The sequence below is a fragment of the Dunckerocampus dactyliophorus genome, chromosome 5, assembly GCF_027744805.1.
Source record: "Dunckerocampus dactyliophorus isolate RoL2022-P2 chromosome 5, RoL_Ddac_1.1, whole genome shotgun sequence".
Taxonomy (NCBI): Eukaryota; Metazoa; Chordata; class Actinopteri; order Syngnathiformes; family Syngnathidae; genus Dunckerocampus; species Dunckerocampus dactyliophorus.
The window spans coordinates 16919563-16947008 of NC_072823.1; the positions used below are offsets into that span (position 1 = coordinate 16919563).

The 27446-nt window shown below is 38.9% G+C and overlaps 1 protein-coding gene across 8 annotated transcripts in view; it reads right to left on the minus strand.

Annotated features, from left to right (window-relative positions):
- The window catches only part of LOC129181053 (voltage-dependent calcium channel subunit alpha-2/delta-1), a 105574-nt gene that overhangs the window by 19562 nt on the left and 58566 nt on the right, over positions 1 to 27446 (minus strand). For 3 of the 8 annotated variants that reach the window (XR_008570349.1, XM_054775702.1, XM_054775701.1), the window contains exons 9-29: positions 26645 to 26695; positions 26429 to 26528; positions 19380 to 19538; positions 18073 to 18177; positions 17087 to 17165; positions 16911 to 16960; positions 16752 to 16841; positions 16551 to 16625; positions 16379 to 16459; positions 14716 to 14790; positions 14426 to 14485; positions 12410 to 12466; positions 12228 to 12299; positions 12042 to 12103; positions 11586 to 11662; positions 7211 to 7271; positions 7014 to 7105; positions 3670 to 3751; positions 2842 to 2904; positions 876 to 979; positions 263 to 358 (exon numbers count right to left, since the gene is read on the minus strand). Coding sequence is in view for 7 of the 8 variants with exons in the window: in XM_054775702.1 (XP_054631677.1) it covers positions 263 to 358; positions 876 to 979; positions 2842 to 2904; positions 3670 to 3751; positions 7014 to 7105; positions 7211 to 7271; positions 11586 to 11662; positions 12042 to 12103; positions 12228 to 12299; positions 12410 to 12466; positions 14426 to 14485; positions 14716 to 14790; positions 16379 to 16459; positions 16551 to 16625; positions 16752 to 16841; positions 16911 to 16960; positions 17087 to 17165; positions 18073 to 18177; positions 19380 to 19538; positions 26429 to 26528; positions 26645 to 26695 (1691 nt within the window). In the remaining variant the exon portion in view is untranslated. Of the gene's footprint in view, positions 1 to 262; positions 359 to 875; positions 980 to 2841; positions 2905 to 3669; positions 3752 to 7013; positions 7106 to 7210; positions 7272 to 11585; positions 11663 to 12041; positions 12104 to 12227; positions 12300 to 12409; positions 12482 to 14425; positions 14486 to 14715; positions 14791 to 16378; positions 16460 to 16550; positions 16626 to 16751; positions 16842 to 16910; positions 16961 to 17086; positions 17166 to 18072; positions 18178 to 19379; positions 19539 to 26428; positions 26529 to 26644; positions 26696 to 27446 lie in introns of all 8 variants that reach the window. The other 5 variants (XM_054775707.1, XM_054775704.1, XM_054775706.1 and 2 more) reach the window with 3 other exon arrangements.

The following is a 27446-nucleotide window of genomic DNA, read 5'->3' on the forward strand; positions in this document are numbered from 1 at the left end:
ATCATTTTCTTATGTTATTTCTGATTTGGTAAATGCTACATACATACAGGAAGTGAACAAAGGGAAGTGAACCGTTTCAGAGATGTGGATTTGTCAATTGTAACATAAAGTATTCCACTGTAACCTGTATGCATGTTCGAAATGAAAATCATACCATCCCATACTATTCATCCAGAATTTTGACAGTGGGTTTCACTGCCACTACTACAGAGCATGCTCGACACATGTAGCAGCCAATCAATGTGGTATTAGTGACACCGACCTGCAGGTTTAAGTGTGACTTCATCGACAGTGAGTTCCACAGCTTTGCTGACAAGAATACCTGACTCGGACACAATCTCCCGGCCTTCTGCTGCAACTGAGGAAAGACACACAAGGGAAGTGTAACTGTAATCATGGCACATTTGGTCTAAAAACCCTGTTGAAACTGTCAAAGCTGGCAACATTTCAGAACCATTGCGGTCCATTGTTGGGACATTCCAAACATTTTTAGCTGCTTGTAATTTATGTTGAGCTGACTGGATGAAGCCTGTGAAGCCAGCCCATGTGTTAATCCAGCCAAGTGTTACCCCAACTCATTGTTTGCCTCCCCTGATGTCTGTTGGAGAGATTAGCGGAGATAAGCAAGAGAGGAAGCACACAGCCCAGGAGTGAGGGTTAGGATGAGTGCAGACAGGCATACTGTAAGCAGGGAAAAGAAGAAGGATAAAGAGTGTGATGTCATTGGCATACAAGTGCAGTCTTTGCCAAGGAGGCTTGGGATGACATCCAAAAACAGGGAGCACGGAAGGCTCAATGCCAGACCACACTGACGAGACTCAGGCACCAAAGTGCAAACACAGGCACACACATACAGTACGGTATTAAGGTCTTACTGTTAAAAGATGGAGCGGTGAAAATGTACATCTCGTTGTCCAGGGCTCTCTTGTAGAAGCTGGACTCGTATGTCTCAGGGTTCTCAATCCACTCTTCCCCAGCACTAAAAATAACACAGTTGCAATAATTAATACAGTACATAACATAAAGGTAATAATACTGTGGGACCATGAGAACAAAAGCATCAAAAACCATTTATTTGGTTTATTTATTTAACGAGCATCTAAAGTACAGGTTTCAAACTCATGGCCTGGGGGTCAGATCAGGCCCTCCACATTTTATGTGGCCTGCGAAAGCCTGAAAATAATGTGTGCCAATAAATCACTTAATCATTCTTGCTAAATGTATTTGATCTTTCAATGTTAATGGAATTTTGACATGCATGCATGCAATTGCAGTTCTTATAAAGTTTAATATTATCTGATCATGTAACAAGACATTACATTGTTTTTGACCAAAGATGCCATGACTATAAATGTCTTTGTTCATAATACAATTATTTTTACTTAAATTATGTGTTGACTAAACAAAAAAAACTAGAAAATATCTTTTTTCCTGTGTTCATTAGCATGCAAAAAATATAAGGCAATTGTTATTACAAAAATGAGTAGCCAAATAGGGGATTATTAAATGGGGATGTTGATGGTGATATTCCGACTCAACAATAGTAATTTATGTCCACCTAGTGACAGATAAAGAATCTAGAAAAACCAGGAACTGATTGCCGTAAATTCTGGTGTATAAGCTGCACCCACTAAATTTAGAAAATAAAACTGATTTGTACATACTGTATATAAGCGCACCAGACTATATGCCGTACATAAAATGGCATAAAATGGCATATTGTGGCACGCACGAGTCAGTGAGGACTAGGCAGTTCTTTATTTGACAGGAGCCAATCATGAAAAAACTCACAAAAAGCTTGTCAACCCATTGGAAATTGCAGAAGGTCATTACTCAATATAACAGTCTGATTCACGGTGTCATCTTACAAAGAGTACTAAACTCATCACACAGCAACTTAACACTCAAAAGGTAGCTGGGAAACATTTAAAATGAAAAACAATGTAAACATTTTAACATTTTCCCAGAATGCATTTTGTCCGAGCAAAGCATTTCATTGGAGGACAAGCGGCATAGAAAATGATGGATGACGCTGCGATTCTGTCTCAGCCCAGAGGGAGGCTGAGATCATTGCAGCGCTCACCAGGCACCAGTGAATGCTTTGCTTGGATGAAATGCATTAAGGGAAAACCTTAAAAATGTTGTTTTTTTAAATTTATTTTAAACTCATATTGGTACTTGTATATTTTCCAGTTATCTTTTGAGTGTGATGTTTCGGTGTGATGAGTTGAGCGTTCTTTGTAATATGACACCATGAGTCAGACTGTAATACAGTACTGAGTAATGACCTCCTGTGATTTCCAATGGGGTTCCAAGCTTGCCACGAGTTCATTGATTGCTTGTGATTGGCTCCTGCAAAAGAAAGAGCTACCGTTTAGTAGTAGTTCTGAAGTAAAGTAGACGTCACGAGATTAGAACTTAATTAGCCGCACCGCTGTATAAGCCTCAGGTTTCAAAGTTTAAGAAAAAAAGTAGCGGCTTATACACTGGAAATTACAGTATGTTATGCTGTATAGTCAGTCAGACTATTCATTCACTTATCATACAAGTTAGAAACCCATGTGTATCAAAGACTAAACTAACAAAAAGGAAACTGAAGTAAATAAGAGGCATGTGGCTGTTGGACTGTGGCTGTGGACTGATCCATGTACTGCATGGACCTAATCCTCCATTTTTAAGAAAATAACTCAACAGAGCAGGCAAGAAAAGCAGCCAACCTAAAAATATCACAGTCAGTTTCAATTTTCACAGCACATATTTGCATGCCGAGATAACTGGCCAAAGCTCGTGTAGTAGTTTCACAGTGCCAGAGAGTTGAAGATGAGAAAGTAGAGCGGGTACCTTCTTGGGAAGACTCTTGTGATCCCTCCATCTGTGGCTACAAACCTGGCGACTGTCCCGTTCCTGACAGGATGGAAAAACACGGTCAAGTATCGCTGTGGCTCACGCTGACAAATAGTAAATCTGTGAGTCGCAGCTGGGGAAGAGACACTCTCAACTTTCACAGAGTCCCTTGACAGTATACAAAGGACCTCTGGAACTTGCTAACTGCTTATCCTGTTCAGGTCCACAGGTGACCTGGAGCCTATCCCAGCTGACTTTAGGGTACAAACCAGGACACTTCCAAAGGGGTGTTAATTGAAAGATATGTGCATTTCATAAAGTAATCCAAATAGAAGAAACACCTGGAAATAAAATACAGTCCATTTCTAATCGTTTTAATGATGTGACTGCCTGCAATGTACGTAGCATGTTTGACATGTTTGTGGAGTATGCTGCGGCAGGATTTTTCCCTCCTTTTTAATTTTTTGGCTGGATTTCTGCATGGATTTGCATATGTGCTGAGAGCTTATGCAGGAATAAGAACCTCAAGTTGGATGGAAGTAGTCCAGTTCGAACCTGATATAGTATTTAACATTTTGCATGCATTTCTACTTAACCACCATTGAGTTCAAGAGTATGGGATATGGAACATTTTTACACATCTTTTGAAAGAATGATTCAATCAGCAATAAGCCTCTTTTGCTTTGCGAATCACTCATTTTGTGAGTAAATTGTGCATGGCCTGAGCCTCGGCTTTGTAATCGTGTGCACATGCGACACAGATTTTCACTTCAAAAATAAAGCAGCATGATTACATCTTTGAGTCATAGAAGGTTTGGCACTCACACTTTCTGCTCTTTCCACAAGTCAACCAGCTCAGCTGTCAGACCGGCATCCAAGATTAGTCGACTCACAAGGGACACATTACCTATGATTAAAGACAGATCTTGTCTACATATCATGCACATCACCACTTCACCATAGTAATGCTAACAGAGAGCGTGTGCTCGTGACAACAATGGCAGTCTAAGCGAAGGGAAATGAACTGAATTAAACTTATGGCTGTCAAAAAGAAGAAGAGTGATGAAAAGAAAAAGTGAAGAAGAGAGAATTATGGAGCTTAAGGTTGAACAAATACTGTACATGCAATTTATATTTAGTGCTGATTCATATTCGGAGAGTTTTCTTATTCAGTGGAACCTCGGTTTTTGTCATTTATCTGTTCCAAAAGGTCAGGTGAAAACCGAAACGTACTTTATGGTAAACTTCAGCAGCAGGCACAATCATCATTACACACACTGGCCCGGCTCACTGTCTGTAATGTGTCACTGTTAAACCATTCCCCCTTGCAACCTGTGTTAACTAAAGAACCTTTACATTATAATCCTATTGTAACAGATGCTACCTTTGTACTTTGCTACAAGTTTTTTTCTCAAATTCAGTAGTGTTTCTCTCCTTCTTTATCAAAGTTCTGGCACTTGCAACTTTTTTTGCAGCCGTCATAAATTTAAAAAAGCGCAAATTCCTCTAACACTCAGAAATATGCAGTGCTCTTGAACAGCATGTCGCAGTGCTTGAAAGCAGGAGACAGAAGAAGACAGATACAGAGTTGTTCATAATTCTGTGTGCGTCCGATGAACAAATAAACCACACACACACACATAATAATTAGCCCTGATCAGAATCTGTCTACAGCGTCCCAATTCTAAAAGACCCACTATCCATTGTTCAGAGAGACTGAGTCACCAATTCATGGATGCTTTGTTTGGGCACTGTTTTGCCGTAGATAACCAAGACAGTGTACAAAAAAATGAGACATATTTGTGGCAATTATCTTCATCAAAAAACTAATCCTTGGAAAGTCGAGGTGTACAAAAACCGAGGTTGCATTGTATAAACATTTAAAACATTGTGTATGGTATATTAATTCCCAGTTAATAGTACACATTATACTATTTAAAAGCCTGTTTATTTACATTTGAAATGATCCCCAATTTGCAAGGAACATGCATTTGTGACATGAGCAGCACAACAGAATATGCATCCATGCAAAATGTGGTAAATCTTCACTGCCAATGCCCAACAAATTATTATGCTGTTGCTATTTACTCCTGTCTGGTGTTCTTTGGGGGCGTATTGGCGTTTTTTTCAATATATTCATTTAACAAAGGGTCAGGAACTGTGGGATGGCAGTGTTTCCCCTAGGTACACAACTTTGGGGTGGCAGGGGGAAGACAATGCGTCACGGGTAGTTGACGAACATATGCTGACACATGCACACGCAAGGAAGCATAGCCATCTGTATTACAATTGCTCCTTGATAGTTATACTTGCTAACCACCACCTTTCATAATAAACAATAATCCACAATCTTCTTGGGGGGATGGGGCGTCCCCACTAATATTCTAGTAGGGGAAACACTAGATGACATTCTACTCTTCAGCTAGGAGTTGTCATACACACTGACTGAGTTGGGTTGACGTTGAACTGGGGTTGGGCATCGAGTCTCGAGCATTGATGGGAACGGGGACTAATATCACGATTCTCCCGATTCTCCCCATTCAGCTGCTTTTATTTCGATTCCTAGTTTTGACGGCCACTTCACCGACCGCAAGAAATAGCCACCAACGCCAACGAAGAAGAAGCTGCTAAAAAGTTTGGCTTTACTTCATAAAAAAAGAGCAGTCCACTCAGTGCAGCATTTGCAACACAACGATATCACGCAAGACAAGATTAAACACCTCTGGATTCATGGTGTAGAAATAACAGAGTGCCCCATCTTTGATTCGTTATGTCGGATTTCCTCTAAGCAGTCAGAATCAGGGAAGTCAAACAATAAATGATGTCTGTCTCATGCCAATGTAACCGAGGGTTTCAGTATGCTTGCTGATGTTTCTGGAAGTTTGGTGTAAATAAAGGTTGTGAGCTACGGCTACGACTCGGTAAGTTTACTCATGTGCACAGTCCATATCTATTAACAACAGTCAAGACATCTCAATTCACAGACACTTCCGCCCTTCAAAATAAGAGCATTTTGGTCTACATCCTGTTTACATGTTCTAACAATGTAAGGGTGTCATATAAATAGCTTACACCAACACTGTGGCAGCAAACAATGTATACTACATTTCAGAAGTAAACATAAGTGTACTAGTACAAAGAAACTTCATAACAGTTATAGTCAAGTTGAGTGGTTTGATATTTATACACTGGTTGAAAATAGCCCTGTGAGAAATTTATAGAAAAGTTGATAAGAATCTCATATCATTAGAAAAAGTCATTGAAAAGTTAGACATTTCATCCAAAAAGAACTGTGGTTAGCACCCTTATGTAAACCATACACACTTTTAGGAAGTTTGAATCGAGAATCGTTACAACAGGATTCGAAATGAGGAATCGGAATCGGAATCGGAACCGGGATTGTTTAAATTCAAACGATGCCCAAGCGTAGTTAGGACCATTGGCAGGCCACTCCAGATTCTGGAGGGGTCTCTGAAAAACACCAGTGCTGTGTCTTTCTAAAAGTATAAGATGTACTGACAAGAAGCATTGTTGTAACAGAGAAATAATCAATACACAACTTTCTGCACTTTTTGTTTTATGCATATAAAGCATTCTCAACTGTTCTTTAAGACACACAACTGTTCAAAGGCAGTTGTAGGACAAGACCTGAGTGTGATCTTGGCTTCAAATGGATCAGGAATAGCTGTATCCATTAGCAGGGGATAATGGTGGTAAGCTATACCAGGGTGAGATCCATTAGATGATGGCCAATGAAACACTATGAGTCACTGCGCAGAATGACAACACAAGGCTTCTAGGAAGCTAAGTCAATCAGCCTGATGTCACCCTGCTCAGACCTGACTAATCAAATCAGAGTCATGCTCTGCCATTCAGACACTGACCACTGGGGAAGATTGGGGACGTCGTCACCAAGCATGCATATACACACACACACACACACATACATACACGCATGTCTTTAGTGTAATTACTACCCCCCCACCACACACACACACACACACACACACACACACAGACACACATAGCAGTGCAACACATTACAGTACAACACACATGTACATTGATAAAGGCAACATCAGGTGGCTCAGTGGTGTAGCCTAAACTGAAACACCATCGTTTGTTAATATGTCGGGTTTAAAAACAAAACAGAGAGATGCATGACTCACATGCATCTGGAGTGTTCCTATCAATGTACTGGTTGAATTCGAGGAGAAACTGGGTGTTGTTGAGTGACAACTTCAGCTCTTTGCAGTACTCCCTGAAGAAACAGCAACCATCAGTTTCACTCTCAGCACCATGTTTGCTCCGGCATGCTCAACAAGACTTTTAAAGGTGGAAAAAAAAAAAAAAAATCTCCACTCACCGTGGAGCGATGAAGGTGTAACCAAAGTCATCAAAGTTCTCCAGCTGGATGGTTTCCATCACTTTGGAAAACACACATATGAAAATGGTTGGTATGTTTCACAATGAGATTATGAAACCTTTGAAGTTGTACAGTTTGAGTAAACATTAGGGAACAAATAGGGAACTGCATTAGTATAAATATGAGCTATGACTGCTAGCTGACTCTGTTTAAGTTTTGGTGATGCTAATGCATGAAGATGACAACCTGGCCCACACATACACATGGACACATGAAATATTGGACAGATATGAGGTGCTGGATAAAGAAAGAGTGGATGCTCACAAAGAATGAAATACTTGCCTGTTTGTCCTGTGACCCCCATGAAGAAAGAGAGGAGGAAAATAAATTAAGAGGTAGTCGTGATACCGCGGAAAATATTCTCTTATAAAATACAATATCAGAGGAGAACTAGCATGCAAAGAAACATTGTCATAAACGGAAAATCTCTGTAAGATCAGACCTATGTTTAAAATCTTGTAAATGACAAGACAGGCGTCGATGACCATCATTCACTACCACCCTCTGAAAGTGAAGACGCTTTGGACTTTTAGAGTGTACTTAGCGGCGTGGTGCTGTCTGCAAAAGCCATCACTGAGCGCCAACTTTGAACATTGTCATGGAAATGTGGTGCAGGGATGAAACGACGTCCATCACGTAAAAGTATGACAGGCAGATTCATTGCCTGTTTCTTTCCGGGCTGCAATCCACCATGTTGCTCATATACAGTATATATAGCACCCCTGTTCTATGCATGCATGTTTATCCAGCATGAAGACCGTCGCTTATGTGTCAGTAGGGAGAGAACAGAGATGGATTGATGTATTGGTGGTCTAGCTGTGGAGTGAAACTTAAGACTGCTGCACACCAAATTTTCAAGTCCGTGCCTCGCTCTCTGTGGCAAAGCGTCACCGTGAGTTTTTCGGTCTTTAACGACCCTGTAAACGTTGACAGACTCTTTATGGCAGAGAGGTAGTGACACAAAGGCCAAATCACTCAGTCAAAATCTCATCTATTGGGATAACTGCACCATTAGCCAGCAGTGCTTTGTGGAGACACATCAAAGTGATGAAAATGCACCAAAGACAGATGGTTTTTAAGCTGAAGTCGTGTTTTTTTACCACTAATAATACCCTGTGAGGCATCTTTAAGCTTTTTCAAAGCGAAGCAATTCATCGTGCCATCATCAACAGAGCTTTAAATGTAACAATCACACACTTTTGAAGGGCATAAATGTATTCAAGCAGGAGAAGGAACATCACATTGCAAAATAATGACACAGAAAAGTAAGTACTTGCCCCAAGTTGATGCTGCAAATGTCCAGCAAAGAAGACAGAGAAGAACATGCCTCAAAGTCAGAATACCAAGACGTGAATCACAACATATAGCAGTTAGATTTGTGTGCTTATGAAACATCAGTGCAATTAAGAAGCAACAATAAACTTATGAAGATTTAGTAGAAAATTATAGAAAAAGAACTCAAAAGAAAATAGTGAAAAGTAGTATTTGAATTTCCAACAAATTGTGTACTTCTTGATTTAAAAAAAAAAACAATGCTAAAATGTAAAATATATACTAGGGCTGTCAAAAATAGAGCATTCACAGCATTAACTAATTTATTTAATTAATTCCGTTTAAAAAAAATTGCATAATTAACGCATACGCATCATGGCAAGCCACGGCTCTCTCTTATGACGACAGACGGCGCACAGTGTAGCTCCCCTCAGAGTCAGAGTCTAACACTCTTTTATAACTTTATTCTGACCTAAACACATCAACAGCAGTGTAATTCCACCGCCAAATACTGTATGTAGCGCCAACTCCAAACAAACACGTCTATAGTCCATTCGTCATTGCAATGACACTTCCTTATTGTCACAAGACAGACAGCGAGATGCATTCACATTACAACAATGTCTTTATTATGCCTGTATGGGTGGTCTAAATAAACAAACGCAAAGAAAAACAATAAGTGTTTCTTGTTTCTTTCTCGATCTGCCGTGCGCACCTCCGATTGTACATAAGTATCGCCTTGCAATGCCAGTCTGAAAATTGCCAAAACCCCTCCACAGTGCAGCTCGACAGAGCCAAGAAGGCAGCGCTTGGACACACTCCTCATCACCTGGCAACACCTTGCACACATGGGTGTCCACAGTGTGGCGCAGGGGTCATCTGTGGTATGTGGGTAATGGCATAAATAAACAAAAACACAGCCAATGTAGAAAAATAAAGCAAAAAGGCATAATGTAACTTGAAAATTTTGATACTAATAACTAAAATGACAGTACGTATAGCCTGTGACAAAATAAATGTCACAAATGCTCATTCCGCAACTTTACAGAGCAAAAGATGACATATTAAAGCAAATATTGCAGTATTATGATATATGATTATATATTATCATGACAATTTGTTAAAAATACAATACAAAATCAGGATGAACAGAGGGTGGTATAGCTTGCCATGATGAATTATTTACTTTAAATACTCCAATCAAAACCTGCACTTTGCACCCAATGAGTGACATTATGTAAATTTCTCAGCAAATGAATGTGGTATGGTATCTTCAGTTAGGTGTTGAAACACTTTCCCCTGTACAGGCTAATGGAAGCAGGGAATATTTTTTTGGGCTAATAATCCTCTTGATCAGAGCAGCCATTTCAAGAAACGGTGCAGCAACCAGCAAGAATACATTGACAGAAGCGGCATGGTGGCCTGGTGGTTAGCATGTTGGCCACACGATCAGGCGAGGGGGAAGATCTGGGTTCGAATCTCCATTGGACATCTCTGTGTGGGTTTTCTCCACATTCCAAAAACATGCATGTTAGGTTAATTGGTGACTCTAAATTGTCCATAGGTATGAATGTGAGAAGTTAAAGCTAATTTCATACTGGAAGACAGTGCCTTTCGTTCTCATTGCTTTAACATTGAGTCAGGACAAAAGCTGTGATCGACCCACGGACCTTAGCACAACCGGCACCACCGCACTACAAAATATATCATAACTTAGGCCGTGACATTTGTTTTAAAAGTCAACAGAGTAGCCATTTAAATTTTTTTGATAATCAAAAAGTCCAGGGAAGAAAATCAAGTGTCATAAATGCTGCAGCAGCACGCTGTATTCGTTTTTCCATCGCTAAAATACGGGGATTGTATTTGTACCATTCCTACATACAGTATGTGTTTTGATCTGCTCACGCTGCACTGGACGATGACATCACTAAGACTCACTGCTACTGGACCGTAAACTACCGTGCAGAGGTGTACAAAACACCGTTACTTTGTATACTGTCCCTATAAATGTCACTTAAAAGGAGTTTTAAATAAGGCCAGAGGAGTTAAATATGAATACTGAATGAAGTGAATGAACGGGCCAAAAGAAGAAGAAGAAGTGAATCAACTGCATTTCACAGGTCCACGACAACTCCCATGACCACCACATACCTGGAAGACAATGACGTCACCGACAGGCAGCCTGTAACATTTAACGTCTTTATCATTAAAAGCACTAAAAAAGCACATCCACATAAAGCCTGCTGTGCATAAATCCTATGCTTCATTTCCCAGTATCCATTCAATCGATTGAATACCTTTCAAATGTCGTCCGGAATGGAAACTTGAGAACCCAGATCAAAATAGTTGACTTATAGGAATATAAATCGATGCATCGATGTAGTGAATTAATCATTACACCCGTATTAGTTAGTATTTTAGTTTTTTTGCATTTTGACCCAAATAAAGTGCGATGGAAATATAAGGAGTGATATTTCCCTCCATATATGTTCAGATATAACAAAAAAAAAAAATGATAGTCCAACTGTACATACGAAGTGAAATTAAATTATTGGAAAGAAAATTATTGATTTCAAATGAATTCTGATATAAGATGGCATGAGTACAAGGGTACATCTTTTTGCAGTATCACATGTGCAGTTGCTCCATGGCCAACATTAACAAGGATGTTAATAATTGTTGTACATGTGTAGTACAAACTGGTTACGCAGGGAAAGCCGAGCATAAGGAGGCAAAAGAAGGTCAGAACAAAAAGTCAGGCAGAAGAATAGTTAGGGAGGATCAAAAGAAGCACAGCACTTGGGTTGGGTCACTGACAAGAAGAAGATCCGGTGCTTCAGCATGCATGGGAGTGCATGGCCACTGACCACAAGGTTACACTACAAAAGAAAAGCACGGCGGGGATGTGCTTGATGCGAGCGAGGAGTGGCTGCGGTTCCAGCTGGGAAGCAGCAGTAGTGACCCAATGAGAATTGCTTTTGAAGGGCCATTAAAATACAAATAAAAGAGATGTTTACTTCATGATGGATTGTGTGGTACTCACACATTGCTTGCTTGATGTCATCACCCAGTTTGGCTTGAATGAAGTGTTCGCTGTATTTGGGTAGAACAAGAGCCAGGCTGCAGAAAAGATAATCAAAGTCAGTAGTAATAATAATAATATATGTCAGATTTCCAATAATAAGCACAAAAAAGTAAATAAAAAATATCAGTATTGATCTATTGATTAGGATATGTGCCAAAAGTGTCTTGGTGCTTTTATATGCATTTTATTCCCATATATGGCACCTTCTTTTAATAAGAAATGACCACAAAAAGACATGACATTACAGTGTGTGATGGGTATCTGTTGTGTAAATACAGTCCAAGTAAATTTGGAAAGAAGAAAAGTGAGCTTGGCATTAGCCACTATACAGTAGTGACCCCTTGTGGCTGAAGTAGCGTCCTCGGTCCTCAAGAGAGCTGAACAGCACATAAAGGTCTACATTTGGTGACTCACCTGTAATCAGTTCCATTGACTGGTGCCCATGTGTAGGTTCTGACTCCTCGATCAATGTATCTCTGAAAGAGGTAGCATCAGAGCTGTGATTTGACTAGCAATTGTCATTTAGCTTTAGCTTAGTCGTTCGGTGTGATGATGAGCTCAAGTTACTAAAAAAGACAAACCCTAATAAAAATCTCTCACCTCATCCTGAGTTTTCACTAGCGTCTCAATGGTGCGTTCGCCCGTCTCACCGTCAATCATCATTCTCCGGATCTGTAAGGTGAGAGGGGCACTATTTGATTTAGTGTACATGTAAAAGGTTCCGTACCACTAGCTAAGTACTACCTCATAAACATGACACATATTTATGTCTGTACAACTACCTCCACTTTAATGTCGTTCTCCAGCTCAGCATCCAGAAAGTCCAGCGTCACAGGCTCCTGGAATTTAGGATTCTATAGGGATATCATTAGAATTCGGTCATTAAAAACCTTAAATATCCTCACTCACGCGATGAAAAAATGTCAGGTTTTCATCAAAAACTGCTATAAAATATTACTCTTAGTTTGTTTCACTATATAGAAGTCAGTCTTTTGAAACTACATCAGACTGAAATATACAAATATTAATTACATTAAGCTTTCTTTAACCCTTTCAACTTTAACTCCACAGTTGTTTACAGAAAAATAAGGAAAATCATTTCAAAATCCTGTAGTTCCCCATAATTTCTGTAAAAATATGATATATTAACATTTGGATTTGTATTTTTGAAGAAAAGTGTCGACACAAACAAGACTTAAAAACCCAAACGATTGGTATTTTATTAGGTAATGTCACAATGAATGTTTAATGTGGGAAATTTAGTTAAATATTTCTGCACCCTAATTTTCCTTGTGTATTATTCCAGAAATAAGGCCATTTGCCTTAAAAAAAACATTTTTGACTTGCTAACCTCCAGTATCAGTTTAGTAGCATTTATGTAAATGTGAGCAGTGATTACAGCCTTATTGCACATCACAAGTCATCTTCTGGCAGCAGTCACTTCATCAATAGACACCAGTATGACATATGATGTCCTCTCCCATCATTTTGATACAAGTTAACCATCTGTCCGAAGAATCAGATTCCAGAACATGAGGGGCTTTTCAAAATATGTTTTCTGGCACAATCTAATTTGGTTTCTGTGTTCCTGAACGTCATCACTGCACCTGTTTTACATCTTCTGTATTTACTGTAAGGTCATAAAGGTAGTTTTGGACAATGATACACCAATATTCTTGCTGCTACTGTTAAGTGGCCAGACTTTTTGGCCAAAAAAAAAAAAAATGTCAGTGATCTCAAGCCAACATAACCTGCTTTTCACTTCCAACAATACAACAAGAGCACAATCTCCCGGAAGTAAAAGTGACAGTTTGATGATGTCCATCATTAAAAATTTTAATTATAAACACAATTATGTCACAATCTTAGGGTGCAGTGAATTGTATTAAGAGACGACTTTTTTCCACGCTGACCCTAAACACTTGTATATCTTTTAGCATCTTTATAATGTCACTGAATGCAATGAACTTTTTTAAGAGCCTCTGTGTCATTTGCACAACAATGTTCTTTTGTATTTGAGTCTGGGCCAGTCTAAATGCAAGGCATAAGAACTATAAAGTAAATCAAAGAAGTGTTTAAAATGAAAAATAGATATGAATGGCTTTATTATGGTATAAAATTAAATGCGCAGTGCTATAGTCTTATTGTATTGCTCTTATATGTGCCAGATGACATGACGCCAAAGAGATGAAGGGACACTGCTTCCCTCTTTTTTTTCCACAGCAAACCCAGTTAAATAAAAAATACGATTAAATGCATGGATAAGAAGTGCGTAAAATATTAATTGACATAACCAGATTGCATGAGTTTCTTACTTTTGGTGGTAAGTAAAAATGCAATGGGGCGGCAATGAAAGATGATGCATCTCAGCATGAATAAGAGAGAGGAACACAAAAAAAAGGAATAAATGATCAAGGGCTAGCAATGATGCATGACACGGAATAAGACATCAAACATATTGAAGAACGACAGGAGAGCATATGAAAGGAGAAAAAGGGAAATGATTAGAGACGGGAAGGAATTATAAGAAAGAAGAGGGGAGGGGGATGTTTTATGTCCATGTAAGAGCCGTGTCAAAATATTCAATGCCAACAGACATCAAATTGTTCTATTATTTTTTGTAAAGGACTTTTTGATACAGCTCTTGCGTTGGATCTGTGCAGGTGTACCTACTGCTGGAGCTCCTAATTGAAAAGGAGAAGGCTTCACTCTACCTCAACTGAATGCTAATAAATAGGTGGTAACCTGTTTATCTACTACTTCTACGTCTATCTTAAACACCCTCTACCTGATCTCACCTCGTGAAATGTGACGGCATACTTATTATTGAGCCTGAGACTCCTGTTATGGATCCTTTTCTAGACGCAATCACGGAAAAGTGTAAAAAAGTACCATACTGACCCAAATATTTTTCCCTAGAAACATGTTTAAAAAGAGGAGTCGTGTTATATTTGAGGTCTAGAGATTTATGAATCCAAACTAGCAGCTGGTGCCAAAGACTTCTCCCCAAGCGAGTCACAGAATGTCATCAACATACCAAAAAGCTCACAGTGGCAGATGAAGAAGCCTAAAGAAGTGGATGCTGTACCTTTGGCTGGAGATTGGGGTGCAACAGGACATAGCCGTTTGGATCAATGGCAAAGTAGTATCCATTTGGGCCAATCTGGATGGAGGGAACACAGCAAGGAGATGTGTCTCCACAAGACACTGTACATACAGTGCATGCACACTGGAATGCTAACCAAGTCTGTCCACTACTAGTAATCATAGTCTTCATTCTTTGGAAGTGTGCCACTGTAGTGGTCTGCACATGCAAGACACAGCAATGCTCATTTTGCTAATAATCTTTTGTATATTTAGCTATACGTTATGGGTGTCGCAAGGCACTCACGTCATGAGACAAGATGATATAAGAGATCGGGTGTACACGAACGAGACGGGACGAGATTTTAACATTACTTTTAAGAAAAGTACAATGTAAAAATAGAAAAATATATATGGCGATATATTGCAATGTACTGTAATTTCTTCTATGTTACACTGTTCTGCATTCTGTGCCCCCCCTCCCCGCCGAGACAAAGAGACTGCATGACTGACAAAAGGGCTCACTCCATTCATGCTGTTGTTCTATGGAACAAACTTGCCAAGGTGCTGAAACAGAGTGAACTTTCTTCCAGGCTGTTTGGATGCGGGAGACGAAGAAAACAGTAACTTATGCACATGGCAATAAACTGAAGCGGGCAAAATTATCAAATTAATTTTCAAATATTGTGTGATTAATCAGCTTATGTATTTTCATCCCAGGCCTGGTGTCCACGAGCCATTTTTTTTCTGAACGAGAAATCTATGTTTTAATCTCAGATTTTGTGACACCCCTACTGTGCATTCTTGTAACATCTTGCAATCATAAGAAAAACAATACTGATTAAGTGGTATAGGTTGTTAAAAATGCAATAAAAATATATACAGTTTAGAAAATTAAAAAACAAATGGAAAGTAAAATAACATTAATATCCATCCTTTTTCTATGGCGCTTATCTTCCCTCGGGTCGCAGGTATGTTGGAGCCTATCCCAGCTGACTTCAATGACAGGGCACATATAGACAAACAACCATTCACACTCACATTCATACCTATGGACAATTTAGAGTCGCTAATTAATTAATTTTGGAATGTGGGAGGAAAACGGAGTACCCGGAGAAAACCCACGCATGCAAGGGGAGAACATGAAAACCCCACACAGAGATGCCCAACAGAGATTCGAACCAGGTCTTCCCCATCTCCTGACGGACATGCTAACCACTCAGCCACCGTGCAGCCCTACAACATTCATATATTCAACAACAATAATAAATAGAAAATACAAATAAAGCAGCGTACAAATAACACTAAAATTAAAAACCAGGATAAAATTTACAAAAAATAATTGCAAATGAAACAATTAAATGAAAGTGCATTGCACGCACGCAAAAGAGTAATCAATGAAGTACTTTATGCTGGGATATTATAGTCTTCCAAGATTACATTGACTCATTTTGCAAGTATCGCTCCGCTACCTGTGGCTGCCAGTGACTGTCTTTTTAATGATTGCTGATGTATCATTGGACGAAATGGGCATCAGGCATTGTTGCAGCCCTACTGATCGGTCAGTGTGTACATGTTAAACAATGTCACGCCTGGCAAATGTTATCTTTTTTTTAGTTTATTTCGCGTGATGAATGTAGTAACAAAAAAAATGCTGTTGAACTCACTGTGAAACGTGGTGTGAGCTTTTTGATGTCATTCAGAGACACGTCAATCCCCATCACGCCGAGAATGAGCTGATTTTGATGCTGAGAGACAGCGGGAGAGATATAAAGATAAATACATCAACCAAACCCTACTGTTCACGCCACCTGTGATCATGTGTTTACTTCACAGCACCTCGCCATTCCTGTCATCTTTAGTCTTGGTCTTATTGAAGACAGGAAGTGTCCCGGTTATGACAAGACCCAGTTCCTGAGTGAGGGACAAGCAACACACACGCACACACACGCACACACACACACACACACACACACACACATAAGCATTTTCTAAGCATGGGAGATAAAGTTTGTGCAAGTACAAGAAACTAAGTCACACCAGCGCATCGAGGTAGACATTTGTCCATTGAACTTGTTTGGCTTGCTTGTCTGCCAGAACCATGGGTCTTCCCAGAACGTCCAGGTACTCCTACATAACAGAAAATACTGTGTTATGACTGCAAGTGGTTGAAAATAACTTTAAAAAACACAGAATTACCTGTGTGTTGATTCGTATGGCTCCAATAGAAGGAATCTCATAGAAGTAACCTGGATTAAACGTTACATACACAAAATACATCAGTGAAAGAAAACACCGTTGAGCACCCTATGAATGCTGTCGAGCATTTTCTTTCTCTAGTATTGTATACAGTGTGAATGTGCATTGTATTGCACCTTTGTTGGAGCAGGCCATCCACTGAATGGGTCCTTTGTCATAGTTGTGCTGTCCAACAGAGAAGGTGAAGATTCTAACCTAGAATATTAACACCACACTGAGTATTAACAAAGCAACATACAGTGGTGTTGAAAAAAATCTGATAAAACATTAATTCATTACATTTTTTAGTCATTTGTAAAAATATAATTCAATGCAATTTTAAATACAGTACATTTAGAAGACAATTTTGGAAAATATCAAACAAATATGATAATATACGGCATTCCAGTGGTAAGACTGTTATATTATATAGTATAATTATTTTTACATGGGGTTTTAATTTTTTTTTACTATAATTAAATTTCTTCATTGATTGGTTACGGTTCTACAAATTAATTAATTCAGTTCATTGTACTCTAAAGGGCAGCCACATAGTGTCAAGAATAACCTATCTAATTAACTGACTATGAACAATTAGGTAATTTAGTATTAATAACGTCAGTATTAGTGTAAAATCCAATACATAATTTACCAGTTGAATAATACGATTATATGCACCAAAGGCGAACACAATACCGTTGCGCATGGGTTCACATTAATCAGGTTCATATTGAGATTTGAAACACATGGGTTCTGTGCTATGTTTTCATTAAGTGTGCTGCCTTTAAGGTAAGTAGTAGATGAAGTGTCTGTGTGTGAGAGAGTGAACTAGCTCTGACTTTGTGTGGAAGGATGTGGATGTTTTAGCCCAAGGGGAGCTCCCAAATGCTAAAACCGAAGCATTTCCACATATCTCAAGCAACATAAAACCTTAAAGGAAAAACAAACAAACAAGCAATTGTAACGTTAGGTAATTCACCCTTGTGAGCAACACTACTGGAGAAGATAATACAATATGGAAAGGCTTTCTCGGTTGTTTTCAGGTTGAGGTGTGATGTTTAAGTTATGGGCAACAGACAATGCATTAAGCATGTTGTATACGTGTGTGCGTGTGTGCTGGTACTTTTTTGTCTGCGTTGTATTTCTCCAGTATGGCTTGGGCTCGTTCTTCTCCTCCATCAGTAAACAGCATGATAATCTTGTTGCAGTTTGCTCTGCTCACATTAGTCTGGTTGCAAAAACAAACAAATGCAACACGGCAATTTGCAATTTTGTATACATTGTGCTCACCATGGTAACCAAGGGCGTATGGTTAGGATATTTTTCCATGACGTATTTGAGCAAAGACTGAGATGTCAGTCATAATGAAGTTGGAAAAATGTCAAACATAATACATAAACCTACGTTTTGCAGCTTACTTAACATTTCATGGAACATCTCAAAGTGACGTCGAGGCTTGAGGTATTATGGGGACCTTGGTAATATAAATGTTCAGCTATTTACAAAGTTTTTCTATTCTATTGAAACCTTGATGTAGTAAAAAGAATCGATTTCAATTGTGCCGTAACAGTAGAGGAGGGTGAGTCATTCAATTTATGTAACACATTAGTCCAGCAGATGGCAGCAAAAGACAATCCTGCTGCCTTGTCTTAGCCACTTAAATAAACTGTATAAGCAGCACATGTAACATTTGGCATTCAGCATTTTATGTAAAAAAAAATAAATCTATATAAAATAAACAATTTTTGTATAATATTTACAAAAACAAAGTATGCGTTTAAAACAGTGTTGGGAGTAACAGTGTTAAAAATGACAGTTTTACAAATGCTGTTATTGTTTTCCAGGAACAGGTAATGCAATGAATTGGTATTTCAAACGTTACAACGCCGTTATTGTCACCGACACTGAAATGTGGAACTTTTTTATGCACTGATATATCTATCAACAATCTGGAAGTCACTGCAGTTGCCATTGTTCACTACTAGTACACAGGAAGCTAAATAGCAAGTTAGCTAGTTATGGAGAGCTGTGGTTGCTCGCGCTCAGGAAAACACTGCCCCCTAGCGTTTTTGTAGAAATTGGCAAGTCACAAGCCACTAAAAAGCTAAATCCAAATTCTTTGATATATTTGGAGGGTTTTTTTTTAGAAGTAATGCAATAATTACTTTACCAGGTAACTGATTACATTTAATTAGAAGTAACTCCATTACTTATATAATTACTTTTTTGGGAAAGTAACTAGTAACTATAACTAATTACTTTTTAAACGTAATTTGCTGGTTGTAAATAAACAATAAATGTACGAAAGCAACTCATACACATGAACTTGTCTTTGAATAATTCATTTTTAAACAAATGAAAAGAAAAATAAATAAAACATACTATTACGTAGTATAGGAATAAAATACTAAAAATAATATCAAACATTACCGCAGAGAGCTGCTCAAAAGCAAACTCGAATCCCTTTGTGTAGTTTGTAATTCCTTTTGCTGTGATATTCTGCACTGCGTCCTTCAGCAACTTCTTGTTCCTCACATTGGCTTGAACCAGATGCTCAAAACACGCCGTCTTCTTCACCCTAGTGTTGAACTGTGACAAAACAGCAGGGCGTTATGACGTCAATATTAATATCCATACAAATCATTAGTTGATAGGACTCATATATGCACATTCATAACAGAATCAGGGTCACAGAATAAACATGTACCCGTTATAAATTACCACATGTGCAACATATGTATTCAAGAAATAAATTCAGTGGGTACACACACGTAGGCACACACACTCCCACCTGGCCTTGGCTGTTATGAGCCAGTGGAAAACAGATACATTCATCAAGGCCCGTTAATTGCTTCACATCCTTAGAGCTCAACGACACGGTACCCATGGAAACAAGATGAAAGCTATATAAGAACAAGGTTATGCAGCGCCCTCTTTTTTGGAGGGTGGAAAGGTGAGAATGTTTCATTTCCATCCCATATCGTTCGTATGCGACACACACTCAGCTTGACAACAACAACAAGCAAAGCAGCCTTCGACACACTTGTACACAAGGTTGAGCTCCAGGCTGTAATGATAGTGCTGATTTTCATAATTTAAGAAATGTATGCATGATGAGTAGAATACAACATATTGTAATAGTGCAATGAAAGCTGGAAAGGTGAGGTAAGAAAGCAGAACAAATCAACTAATCAGAGTTTCTCTGTGAGTCTCCAAGATAAACTAATCTCCAAGCAGGGGATGCAAAATGACCTCTGACCCTGTGTGGGTGTGCATGCATTTCCAGTGTGGCCCTGTCAGCCTTGAAGCTACCTCTCCTTTGACAATAACAGACAAACAACATCTCTATTTGACTGAAAGGCAATGATCACAATGGCCAGAATCAAGGTGACAGCAAATAGACAAGCACGAACACACTCCTGTGCACACACAAATACAATAGAGGGGAGCATAATGGCCCACGGCGCACACACGGGCATCCTTTGTCACGTAATCTATTAAAAGGAACGAGGCAGAGAGGTGAGATGGGGCTGTGGGAGGGCGAGCAACAGTACAGTATGTGTGAATAGAGAATATGAGAGTGGGAAATTGAAAGGGTGTGTCACCTTGTATGGAGAATAATTAGATCTAATATGTTATGAGACACAGTGGAACCTTGATTTTTGAATGCCTTAAAGCTTGTAAAAGTTTGTTTCAGCAACCATTTTATTATATCTTCTCAAGGGACAATACTATAGCAATTAAACTTGGATTTACTTTACGGTAGTCAGTGTACATCCTGCATAGCAGTATTGATTTACTTTCCACTGAAAACAACTCAACACAGCCATTATTGTCTGAAACACAAGTGAGTAGCAAGATACTTGTGTCTTGCCTACAGTCAAGCATGGTGGTAGTGACATTGTCTGGGGCTGTTTGAGTGCTTCTGGAGGCTGGGGAGCTGAGGTTCATTGAGGGAAATATGAATTCCAACATGTGCTATGACATTTTGAAGCAAAACCCCAAAACGTTTCCAATATGGAACAACAAACCCCAAAACAGCTCCAAAATGACAATGACCTCACTAAGGACACAATTTGGACATGTTCACTGTGAGGTGTACTCACATGTGTTGCCAGCTATTTAGACCAGGGGTGCTCACACTTTTTCCGCCTGCAAGCTACTTTTAAAATGACCAAGTCCCAAATATCTACCTCCTACTATAAATACAGAAAAATATATATTTACTATATTTATGCATCTTATACATGTATATCAGGGGTGCACACACTTTTTCAGCATGCAAGTTACAAGTCGAAATTATCTACCTCGCTCTATAAAACATTTAACATATATAAACATATATATACTTTGAAATACTATTATAAAAATTTATGATTAATATTTCACATTCATATTTTCAAAGCTTACAGGTAATCGAAGTAGTTGATATCATAATTATATTCAATATGGCAATTAAGATAATTACACATAATTCCTCAATAGTTGTGTACATAACCTGAGTACTTGTAATATGTCAGTAAAAATAGCTACGTAACGTTCACTAGGAGACACAGTTCATGTATTACATCCAGGTAGCAATTGCTATCAAGCATTACTGATATACAAGAAGTGAAAATTATTACGCAAAAGACAATGCAGCCGAAGTCAAGGCAACATATTAAAAAGGCTTCAGCTACGGTCACATGTTCCATTTCACCATGAAATAATAGTTTAAGAAGCAGGTGTGTAGAAAACACTGATTTCTGTAGTGGAGTTCGTGACGCGAAGCAAAGCCATCAAACAATACACCTTTTTTTCTGCATAACCAGCCGCTACAAGTGAACACATAACTTTTGTTATTGATATAAGCATCTCAGTTAGTTTATCCGTAATCAGAATAATAAAGATGAAAGTTGTATCTCCGTGTGTAGCTTGAAACGCAGCGGGGGGAGCAAGAGCAAATCAGTAGGGGAGCTTCATGTCAGCTGACTGTTGTCATATGACAACGATAGCGTGACGTTTAGGTCGCAATTGACATAATGGGCACCCCTGATTTAGACAATAATGACTCTGTGTGTTGACTTATTTTTAGTAGATAGTAAATTTATACCGATGTACAGGATGTACACTGACTACTCTAAAGTACATCCAAGCTTCATTGCTATTGTATTGTCCCTTGAGAAGATATAACAAAATCACATATGCGAGGGTGTAATCTGCCTTTTGCCAAAAGTCAGCTGGGGTGGGCTCCGGCTGAGGAGGTGAAGAGGATAAGCATTATAGACAATGGATGGGTGGATGACAGGAATAAATGTGTTTTCTACTCTTCTACTAACTGGCAATATGTCCTTTTTATATATATATATATATGCACTGCACTTAAATGCTTCATTGGTGCACAGCACATTGCCTGAAAAGAGGAAGGAAGGAGACAGATACTGAGTTCATTGTTCTGTGTGCATTCTGTGAACAATCACCGGCTATCCTCAAGAGCACCCAACAACAACAAAAAATGAAAGCATTCTGCAGTCTGCTCGAGAACGGAGATTGGAAGTCGACCTGAATAAAAAGCTAGTGTTTCCCCCAGAGATTGTCACAACAACTCTCCGGCCAGACATGGTCTTGTGGTCTTCAGCAGCAAAGCTGGCTTATGTTATGGCAAAAACCAAGTATTTCGACCTAACAGCATCAGCATCCGAGAACGGCTCCATTCAGGAGAGGTGGGATGCAGGGGGTTTGTTGCTACATCTACCACCAGTCTGTTGAGGAAAATCAGAGTGAGAGGTCATTCCCTCCAACAATGTATCAGAGCCATATCAAGTGCTGCAGAAAAAATAAGCAATTGGTTCTGGATAAAGCGGAATGATAAAACTTGGAAAAAATAGAGAAAAACCTCACTCCCCCAACTCCGAGGGCCAACATCAAGAGAGACAGCTATCCACCCATATGAGTAGGATTCCCTGGCCGTCATCAACTTGTTGATCTGATCATGACACATACATTCACCCAAGTTTTCTTTACCTGTCCTGATTCAAATATTTTTATTGTCTCTTTCCTAGATAGATTTAGGAAACAAAGCTTCTGACGTGTCAGGTTACTTGTATTTTTGTGTTTGAGGAAGCAGGCATTCCCAGATTGGATTAGTGATGACACAAGACAGAAGGCTAATCTTCCAGCCTTAATGCTGCTGAACACTTCCATGCTCCAGTTGGCACTCTGGCACTGCTCACTGGACTGACACCAGCTAACACAGCCAAACTAACTGAGCAGGCTGGATAGATAAAAAGTAGGGGGAAGAGAGCACACATGAAAGAGGAGTAGAGATGAAGAATGAGAAGGAGTAGCCAACAGGCATTCCTCTGACCTACAACAGCTGCCGTGTGTGTGTGTGTGTGTGTGTGTGTGTGTGTGCGTGCGTGTGTGCGCGTGCGCATGTGTGTGTGTGTCTTCCTTGACCAAATGCCAACCTGGTCCCTTGGCTGCTGTTAATGAGGGAGGATTCATAGCTAACATTAGAGATTAATGATTGAATGTCAAGTTCCAACACCTGCAGGTGGCGTGCATTAGTCCTGGGTGTGTATGAGTGAGCCCATGAAAGAGACATAGTGAGAGGGTGACACAGTGGGAAAAAAATGACTTCAGATGAGCAAAACCTCCATTTGTTTGCCTTTTGCTAATTGATTTATTGAGAGGCGGGATGAAGGCAATTAGGGAGATGACGTCTACATTTATTTAATACAGCTTGGACTCTCAAGAAGTCATTACTAGTAGTCATGACAACACTGACAAATATCAGTTTAATACACCAATGTCCACACAAATATTTTCACCGTGAAAAATAATTCTTGGCTCATTTTCCACACATTTTCCACATAAAAAACAACTTACGAAAACAAAGCAAGGATGAACTTACAGTACATGCGCTTGTTTCAATTGCATGACTGTATGTCTATTGTTTTCCATATGTATAATGACCATATATACTCAATTAAATTTTTTTGTTATTGTGCCTTTTTCAGAAATTATTTTCTTCTGGCTTTTGACTGGCTAAATGTTTCTTCATAATGTATTAAAATACTGGAAGAGAACTGCTGTCATCACAAGTGCGGCAAAATCATTATCAGCAAAAAAGCCACGACCAATATGGATTGATATAAGTTTATATATAAGTTTTATTGATATCTCCAGTAAGTATCTGCCTACCATTATTATTGGACATCCCAAGAAAAATATACATTTTGTAATATTTCAGTAAGTCCAACTGGCCGTGTGTGCCAAGCGACAAACATTGACTAATGGTTTGATCTTTAACCTTACTGACATTATCAGATATCACTCAAAATAAATAGGTGTCTTGTTATGACAAACAAAGGAATATTACCAGGACAACGTGAAGATGAAAATGTGGCAAGTTGAAAGCTGAAAATGCCGTTTTGTCCCCTGCTCCCTCAAAACCCTTGCGATGGATATAGCCATCCATCCATCCATCTGTTTACTATGCCGCTTATCCTCACTAGAGTCGTGGGGTATGCTGGAGTCTAAACCAGCTGACTTTGGGCGAGAGGCGGGATACACCCTGGACTGGTCCTCAGCCAATTGCAGGGCACATATAGACAAACAACCGTTCACACTCACATTTATACGATGGATATAATTAAAACAAGTAGAATGAGCCTTTGAAGTTTGAATTGTGGCTGATGGAAAGCTCAGAAGAGACAATCTCAATTTAGATGGTATTATAAAACAGAACATAAACTCATACTGGATATAATTTTTTGTCAATCTTCTCTATTTTGTTCTCTACTTCTCTACGTGTCACATCCTCCCATTCTTAGAAACACAAACGTCATGGATGTCATGGATGCTGAAGACTGCACATCTGCTAAATCACTGTCCACTGAGAAAGACAATGCATTGTTTCCAAAAAAACGAAGTTTCCCCAAGCATTAGCGCCAATCCTTTGGCCCATCTCAACAAACAAAAAACTCCCATATCTACACACCAATCCGCCTCCTGATTGGCTCTTTTGAGACATAATCACAAGAATACAAATGAAAAACGTAAAGTGTAAAATGATTGGTAGATGGAAAAAGTGAAAATGAAAAGACAGAACAAGAATGAGAAAAGTTGTTTTGTTATACATAGAAAAGATATTGTTCATTGACACGAAGAGATTAATGGAACTGGTAAAATGCTGAGAAGGAAAAGTAATAGAGAGATGAAGAATGAATTCTTGCAGTTTCCAGTGGTTGTTCCAGTTGGAGACTTTAATTTCTTCAGAAGCAATGGGACAGCATACACACACTATATGGCCTGTTAAAATCAATCAGGGGCTGGGCAAGACCTAAGTCTTTATACACTTTGAGTTTCTGTAAGTTGGCCAGGTGTGCCATTCCTGTACGTTTCTGCAAATAGTAATGGAACCTCGGTTTTCATCATTAATTTGTGCCAAAAGATCAGACGAAAAGCTTAACGTACAAAAAAAACCAAATAGGTTTTTCCCATAAGAAATCATGTAAATGCAATTAATCCGTTCCAGAAACCAAAAAATATGAACACAGAAAACATCTTATAGAGAATAATTTTAGTTTTACACGCAGAAAACAAAGTAAAATACATTTAAATTAACATTAAACATCACTATTATCTTCATTGACGACTATCAAAGATGAGTGGAACTGGGACTTTATTGTAAACTTCAGCAGCAGATACAATCATCCGTACACACACTGACCCAGATCTGTTATGTGTCTGTTAAATCCGTTAAACCATAGACGATACTTTCACACTTTGTTAGGACTTCGTTTTTTAATTCAAGTGTTTCTTACCTTCTTCACCAAAGTTCTGGCATTTGCACTGTGCAGCCATCCTAAATACATTTTAAAAAAGCACAGATTCCTCTAACACTCAGAAATATGCTGTGCGCTTGAATGCCTCATCAGCGCATGGTGCTGTTCTTGTTCATCATTCTATGCACGTTCTATGAACAAAAAAACACACACACACACATAAAATAAAGACGATTAAATCTGTCTATAGTGTCCCAACTCTAAAAGAGACACTATCCACACTTTACAGAGATTGAGTCGGCAACGCGTGGATGCTTTGGCACTCGACTAGTTTGTTAGGTGCACTGCTTGGTCGTACGATAACTGAGTGTATGAAAACAGAGACATACAGTGGCAATAATTTTCACAAAAATGAATCCTACGAAAACCGAGGTTCCACTGTGTATAAAAAGAAGGGGTGTCTCGAGTGCAAATATCTATCCTGTGGACCAAATATAGCAGCAGAGGTTTCATTAAGGTGGCCACACTTGGCAGAAATCCATACTTCATTACTTGTCATCCATCTTTCTGGACCGCTTGTGTGTGTCACAGCAATTGTGGTGTGTGTAGTGTCTTCAAGCGTGCATTCAAATCACAAGCAGTGAAGTTTCTTCCTTTGTGGAAGTGTTTCCTTGCTTCAGTGACTTGACTTGCATTATCAACACTTACATAAACAACGTTGACGTAGTCATCATCAGACAGCGTTTCCAGCATCTCGCTGACAGAGGTCCTGATCAGTTTGAGCGTCAAGCCGGACACGCTCCCACTCCTGCAAGGAAGGAAAAGAGAAGATGATTTAATAAGGAGCTAAATCAAGACATGCAATATGTTATAATCAGGGGAAATCAGAAGTGGGGGATCAATGAAGTTATTAAGTTAACTCACGCGTCCACAAGGATCAGCATGTCTTTTGGAGAAGCTGCTCCTTGGATATACCTGCATATACACAGATAGTAACTAATCACCTCTGTTACAACTGAATTAAACTTAATGTCAGGTTGAAGTGGACATTCTTTGAATAAAATCCTGTTCAAAGTTGCTATGAGAAACATGACAGATATTATTTAGATGTAAAAACAAAGTACTGTCTAAAACGAGTATCCGGCTCATCCCTAGATGCCTACTCTATATTTCCATTTACCTACCCCACCCCAATGTGTGATGCCTATAGTTCTGAAGGACTTTGCCATGTTTGGATTTCCAGGGCATTTCTTTTGATTCTTTATAAATAACTAAATGAATTTGATGAGTTCTGAACCTTGGTTTCTTAAAATAAATGGAAATGGCCAATCTACAAGATCACAACTAATTTTTTGAAGATTCACAGATGACATAATTATAACCGAGCGTGTGGTCCACCAAAACATGACCCTGTAAAGTTGAGTATTTGTACAAAAAGGTTGAGAACCACTGCAGTATTGCATACTTGAAGAACCATTTCAGCATTTTAAGCTTTGTATGTGTTTAATATGCCTCAATTGAAACATTTTTTCATTTTACTGTATTTTGTGTTTGGGAGTTGCTCCAAATTTGTGTATTAGTGACATCACTGCCATCCAGGCATATGGCAGTGATGTCACTGACAAGTAGACTACTTTGGCATGCTCCTGGTGAACTATACCATAAATAGAGTAATACAATTGTTATTTTTTAATGAGGCATATTAAAAAACTTACACAGGAAGGTT